General features: G+C 44.3%; 1 protein-coding gene across 3 annotated transcripts in view; it reads right to left on the minus strand.

The window, feature by feature from the left end:
- Nucleotides 1-1,074: 1,074 nt before the first annotated feature.
- The window catches only part of Commd9 (COMM domain containing 9), a 16,808-nt gene continuing 10,842 nt past the window's right edge, over nucleotides 1,075-7,040 (minus strand). For 2 of the 3 annotated variants that reach the window (XM_015477785.2, XM_015477784.2), the window contains 4 exons: nucleotides 5,241-5,380; nucleotides 3,861-3,895; nucleotides 2,893-2,996; nucleotides 1,075-1,841 (listed from right to left, as the gene is read on the minus strand). In XM_015477785.2, the coding sequence (XP_015333271.1) occupies nucleotides 1,701-1,841; nucleotides 2,893-2,996; nucleotides 3,861-3,895; nucleotides 5,241-5,380 (420 nt within the window). In that variant the 3' untranslated portion in view covers nucleotides 1,075-1,700. The remainder of the gene's footprint in view (nucleotides 1,842-2,892; nucleotides 2,997-3,860; nucleotides 3,896-5,240; nucleotides 5,381-7,040) is intronic. The other variant, XM_015477786.2, reaches the window with a different exon arrangement.

Consider the following 7,040-nt stretch of genomic DNA (forward strand, 5'->3'; position numbering starts at 1 on the left):
ATAGGTCATGGGAGTGAAAGGTAAACAGAAAGGGATGAATTCATGCCAAAGGCTGAACTCAACCTAAGTGTAAGACCAGGGGGTCCTGATCCATAGCTGGGTGGGATCTGGAGTTCATGACCTGTCACTATGTGCAAAAAATTAAAGATTCATTTCCTACAGAAAAGGATGCACACCTCTTATCAAGTTCTCAGCGGGGACGGGCCCCACAGGGTTAAGATCTGCCATGTTTAAAAGCAGGCAGCTTAGCTTCCAGGAGCAGCAGAGAGCTTGGAATGGTTAGTCTTGACCTTCCAGTATCTCACTAGGTGGGCAGAGGTATGATTTCTCCTATTTCAGTTTCAAAAATTTCCAAATGGAGCTAGTTTTAGACCTCCACATCCTGGTATGGAGAGAAAGCTAGGGAAATCTGGGCCCAAGTCCTAATGAGGCCATTTACCAGCAGGGGACTAAGCCTCCATGAGCAGGTTCCCTCATCAATCAAGGCAGGACAATAATATTCCTCCTCACCAACCCTCTTAGAAGATAAAATGACAAATGACTGGCTTTCTATTTTCATTCCTATTAATAATTAGGGCTAACAGATTACTATTATTTTGGAGGTACAGCTTCCGACCCTGGCTGCCTGCGCCTCAAGTGTCTATCCTTAACCTATGGTTCACCTCCTCCGTCTACCCCAGACACACACTAGAGCTTCCAGAACGAAGAGCTCAGCAGGCAGGCAGCATGCTGTTGCCACAGGGATGACCTGGATAACAAGGCAGAAGGAACTTCATACACAGGTCCCTATGACTTGTGAGCCTCGCCACAGAGATGGTCTTGTTCGGCCAGTCTCAGGGGCACACTAATGGGAGCTCTCGTATCAAGTGTGCACTGAAGTCACCCTTGCTTTTTTTTTTTTCTACGTAGCACTCAAGAGCACAGGGAGCCTGGTCAGGGTCATAGGTCTGGTTTCATGTCATACACATGTCAAGGGCTTAGCTGGGAATCAGGAAGTTGGGATTATCTTCAGGAAGTTGAGAGGCAGCACCTGGCTGAAGGCAACAACCTGGGTGAAAAGAATCAAGGCCAGAATCTTAAAACGTTATTTATTTCCAATTATTCCCACTTCCTCACCTGGGAATAGTAAGAATCAGAATGCGTTTCAGAAGTGGAGAGGTGGTCCAGAGGGGCCAAGGGGGCTCAGGGGATACCCTAGAGGGGCCAGGCTGCAGGGCCAAGCTCAGTGGGATTTGCCTTACTTCTCTGACAGAGGGGCAAGCACTGCTGGCATCACGGGCCTGATGCCCTCCATGTATTCCAGGACTGGAATGAACTTATCAGAGTCAATGCTGGAAATAACTCATTAAGCAAACCCCAAAGTCAGGGCCTGGCTTCCCCGGGCAGCCAGGCAGGGGCATCTGATGAGGCAATGCTCCCTCACAGCACACAGCATCAGTCAGGCTGCATCAGGACCCTCTCGAAAGTGACAGCTTCTGTTTATCAGCTTCAGAAAGAGAAAAAAGAGGAGGAGAACAGCAAGGTGCCTGGTTGCTTCCTCCCAATCCTCCTGTGCCTGCAGGAGGCAGCGAGCCCCCACTCCCACCATCCCGGCCGGCCGTAGTCAGCTGAGCTGCTGCTGCAGGGCAGCCTGCCTGCTGCAAGGCGCCTCGACACTGATGAGCAGCTGGGCACGGCAGTGGCACTAGCAGCAGGTCAGCTCATTTACTGGCCACAGCAGAAAGCTGGTCTCGGATGCGGCCCAGCCCATCTAACATGGTGTCTAGTGTTTCTTTGCTCAACTCCACAGTCACAGCCGAGATGGAGGGTTTGTCCCCGCACAGACTGGGATCTTCTTGGATCTGTAAAGAGAACATGGCCCAGAAAGTCAAAGCTGCCTCTCTTCCTATCTCCCCGTAAGCGAGTCCTTCTCAGTTCTTCTGGGCCTCTGAAGAGAGGTTCTTTGTAAGGGCTGCAAGGAGCCCCAGCCCTTGAGTCATTCAGCAACTGGGGAAGGTGAAGGAGACACTCAAAAGACCTGGGTCTCTTCCCATTTGCAACAAGAGCCTTGGGTGGGTAGCAGGGAAGGGTGAGCCTTCTCCCCAATACCCTATCTTAGCACTGAAGTGAGAAAACATGCTCACACTGGTATTTTTAGATGTGGGCTCTATGGGGTACACAGGACAGTCCACTGGATATAAGAAAAATATCACAACTTATAGTTTTACTTATTTAATCATAAACAAGAAACAAATAAACCTTTATTAATACTTAAAACTTAGTTGCAAGAGGCCTCCTAAAGTTTTTTCTTGAAGGTATTGAATTTCTGGGTGTTTGGTGAAGTAAATACAGCAATATATCACTTAGTTTTTTAAACTAAATGAATTCTATCATAATGTGATTTTAGAAGATTCCTGAAAAAAACTATCAAGTGAACACAATGAAGCAAGGGCACGTGAACAAGAACAGAAAGCATTGACTTCCACTGCCAACAGAAGCCTGATGACCACACTGCAAACAGGACAGGAAGTTGGTGACGATACACTGAAATGATCCAGAGGTCAATCTGAAATCTGAACACACACTCCTACAGTTAAAGCTAAACGTCTCAGTACGTGTACACCTTTAAGTGATCAGAAAACAATTTTAAAAATATATTGTTTAGCACTTGTCACACTGTTGTAAAATGTCAACTTTCAGTGCATGTTTTATGATGCCCATGATGTGTTCACACAGTAGGACACAACACTGTGTGAAACACACATGCACATGGGGGATGCCAACATTTTTGGTGGGGGGGCTTAGTTAGTGTAGTGACCCCAAAACTTCGGTGGCTGATATTCTAGGTGGCCCACAGGGCCTAACTCGCTACAGCACCTTCTTTCCTTCTAATGATGATGAGAGTGGACCTACCTTCATCTGGAGCAGGCAGGTGGGGATGGCCATGCGGCTGATGCTGTCTGAGGAGGTTTTGATATCCACTCTCCAGTCCAGGTCCACCAGGCGTGGCAGAGAGACTGTGGAAGAGACAGCTTAGCTCAGAGGTCACGCCGCCCACGTTTATCAGGCCTTTACTCTGAAGACTGTACACACATAACCCATTTGATCTATGCAGCAAATCTCTGAAAGAGACAGACAGTGGGGCAAAAGACCACAGCAAGCATGGACCTTCCCACTACTCTGTGCTGCCTGCCCCTTAGTACTGATTCACGGTGGGGCAGCATCTCCAGACTTGCACCAAACACCCAACCCTCCAGTTGTCGGGACAGAATGACAAGTGACATAAGGTACAGAAAAAGTCACAGCTGGAGTCTTGGGGAAAGTGTAGCTTCCGCGAGTGGTAAGAGGCCTTGCTTTAAAGATAATCAGGCTTGGTTTGAACCTGGGTTCCACCACTTGCCTAACCTCTGAGTCTCCATTTTCTTATCTGGAAAATGGGGATAGTTTCATCCCAGCTCCCTGGGTTGCTGGGAGGACTAAGTGAATCAAGGCAGGTCAAGTGCTCTAGCACTGTGACTGGCTCAGAGTAAGCAGAATGATGCTTCTAAATACATACTTTTATTTACTCTTTCAAAGTAATTTTAATTACTGTTGGGTTTTTTCTTAATTGAAGCAGAATTACTTTTTAAAACACAATTTTTACTACATCACTTTCTTCTTTGGGTATTTCTGTATTTTTTAACAACAATATTTACAGTTATATGAACATATCTATATAAACATATAGAGCTGAATTAAAAAGAAAAAACACAGCATACAGACAGTCTTTGATTTGAGACTAGAATAGTTGCCCTTGACTTTTGGTTAACATCCTTGGTGTCCTGGCAGATTCAGGCCTGGGGCTGGTGAGAGGAAGGAGAGGAAGATGTCTTAGTACTTACTCTGATTTGCTTGGGCTTCAGTTCTCCAAGTAGATCTATTAAAGAGGGAAAGATGAGGAAAAAAAATTATGGAAAAGGGGTGAGACTGAGTTTTCTGATCATGAGAAACCTTAGCCTCCACCTTTCTTGTGATCTTCAGACCTCCTAACAGGAAATGATCTCAGAAATCATCCTTCCCCAAAGCATCTTTTTGTTTATTTGTCTTACAAGGCTTGGTGATGTTAAGACCTAAGTGCTGTTTTCACAGCTTAGGACAAGAAAATAAAAGGCTTACTGCTCTATAATCTTATTGTGCTACTGTTCTCAAAGATAAAACAGAGAAAAGGTCAACTTATGCTCTCTTTATTGAGCACCTGCCATACAGAATACAGCAGCTTATGCAAAAATACACCCAACAGACCTGTCTAATGCTACAGCAAATAACATCATGGTGAGATGTCAAGCAGAGTAAGAGTCAAATGTGGTAATGTAAGGAAGTTTCAAATAAACAAAAAAATATTGGTAAACAGGCATTAACTGTTATTGCTATTAGACAGGTCTGTTCAAGCCTTCTGCTAAACAATAATCGATTCTTTTAAGTTTTTTGGGGGTTTCAAATCATGTGTCTGGCTGAGAGGATACAGAGAAAACTCACAAAAGAGATCTTAAGATGACCAATAAACACATGAAAAATATATTCAACATTGCTAGCATCAAAGATATATAAGCTGAAATCAGGTTTCATTTGCCATCTGTGGAACTGGGGGGGGGGGGAAGGTAAGAAAAAATCTCATAGAAAAGGTGTAGGAAGAGGGACATGTTGTGTCTTATGGTGGAAAGAGTACAATCTTCCTGATGGCCAAAACCCAATATGTTCATGGCTTTACCAAAGTAAGGAAATAATTAAGCACATGAGCAAAGTTTCTAAATTGCTTACTGAAGTGCAAAACTGACAAAATCTTAAATGTCTAACACTAAAGAATTTAAAAATGTATACCCAGTTCCTTCTTGTAATGGAATATATCTTATATTTAACCATTAAAAATGATACTAAAGGTAAATACTTATTGACCTGAAATGTCATTACTGTTAATACTGCTAGCTGAAAATAAGCAAGTTATAAAATGGGATGATCTTTTTTTGTAGTTGTTAAAAAATAAAACCAAAACATCAACCTCTCTATGTATGTGTAAAGAGAAACAATAACCAAGTCCTAAACGGCTTTCCAGTAAGAAATCAATATTACTGCTCACTTCTGGGTGGTGGACTGTAGTTATCTTATTTTCTTCTTTTTGCTTTTCTGTATTTTCTATCTTTCCAACAAGGAATATAGTATTTCTAAAGTAGTTATAAAAACAATAAGAAATGTAAAAGAAGAATTTTCAAAAAATGAGCACTTACACATGTTCTAGGATGATTTTTGTCAGCAGGTTTTTGAGGTTTTGGTGGAAATTTTCTGGAAAGAGAGCCAGAATTGCCTCAGCGGACGACAGGTCACGGAATGCCACCAGCCGAGTGAGGCGGTGCAGAGCCTGGAGGAGCTGCAGGATAGAGGAGACAGCCCTGTAGCTGCAGGGGACATGGGACACAGGACAAGAGGCAGCAGAAGGGCCCTCTATCCCACACCCTGTGACTGCATGCTGCAGTCATTTGAACGAGTGACAGGAGCCAAGCAGCCTCTGTAGCAGATGCTGATGTCCCATGTATCTCTGCTGCCCCTAACTTCACCTGTTGCTTCACAAAACAGATGCAGCTGCCTGACCTAGGAAGCTGTCCACCTGCCAGAAACTCCTAAGGCAAAGGGTTAATGTGTCCCTTTTTCTCCTGCAGAAGGATCTGACCTTCAGTTAACTTTCTGGTGCTGTTTCCCTGGTAACCTGAGAAGTGGAGAGTCAGCTGGGTTACTAGGCAAAACTGCATTGGTCCAATGCCTCTGGATGGAGAGGACTGCATAAACACCTGGGGCCCATGGCTTGGGCTCCTCCGATGGGGCTGCACGCTCCGCTCCTTGCAAGTATCTCAAGTTGTGTTTACTGGCATGTGACAAAGAGATACTGGTTCCTGGGGAGGGTGGGCTTTGAATTCAGGGTGGTAGAAGTCTCATGTCCCTGTGAAAGAGGAGTGCCAGACCCTGTACTCCTAAGGTTCTCGTCCTAAGTGCTCTAGGTGGATCTGCATGCAGACAAGTGTGGCTTGTAGTTGATTTGTGAATAGAATGATCTTAGCTGAACCCGAGAAAACCCTCTGGAGTGACTTTCTCTCTGCTTTAGAGCTGCTTCCAATACCACTGGAGGTTGCTGGTCCGCAAATGCACTTACCCAGAAGTGAGGGGAGTTAAACCTCCACTATAGCTGGGGGGGAGGTAGGGGACAAATGCCCTAGTCTCCTTGCCCTCCAAGGAAAATTCCAAGACATGCTCTACTTGACTTTTCACAGAACCCTAAGATTGAGCCCCATTGCTACGGCAGTAACCACTCATTAATATACTTTTTTACTTTAAGACTTTTCTACTTTGCCTGTTTGATCTTCCCTACTTCCTGCTTTGTGTTTTCTAGAATCACCTCCCAAAAAACTTCTGGCACTCAAGTTTTTGCCTCAGTATCTACTTTTCAGGGAACCCAAACTAAGTCTCCACTTACCTCTATAATCTTGCTCTGCTTTTAACTTTTCTAAAGTTGATTTTAATGAGCAAAGCTTCATATTTAAAGAATAAAAATAACATGAGTCCATGTGAAGATACTCCTGTTTTAAAAGTGCATTTGCTCTGGAAAGATATAGAGTCCCTGCTATATAGTGCAGCATGACATCTAGGATCAGGGGAGCTCAGGTGAGCAGAGCAGACTCCACTGGGGCCGAGGGCTGAGAAGGCAGCAGTGTACATGGCACCCAGAGGGAGCCTCACTGAGCCCAGCTCAATTACCACTCAGACCTCCATCTTCTGTGGAAGATTCCTGAAGAATCTGCCTGAAGCTCTCCAGCTGACAGTTCATCAGTCTTAGCAGTGTATAGGCAGAGAAAGAAAGTCACATCAAGTTTGGCTTTTGATTACACTGTCTAGGCAATAAGTCTAAAAGAACTTGTTCAGGAGCTGATTCTGGGCCCAGCTCCCACATGTGACTTACTTATCACAAGGAAGGGCTCAAAGACAAAGCTTTCAACTTACTAATTCTAAAAAAAAAAAAAAAAAAAAAAAAAAAAAAA

Source organism: Marmota marmota, unplaced genomic scaffold (assembly GCF_001458135.2).
Source record: "Marmota marmota marmota unplaced genomic scaffold, marMar, whole genome shotgun sequence".
In the NCBI taxonomy this organism is placed as follows: Eukaryota; Metazoa; Chordata; class Mammalia; order Rodentia; family Sciuridae; genus Marmota; species Marmota marmota.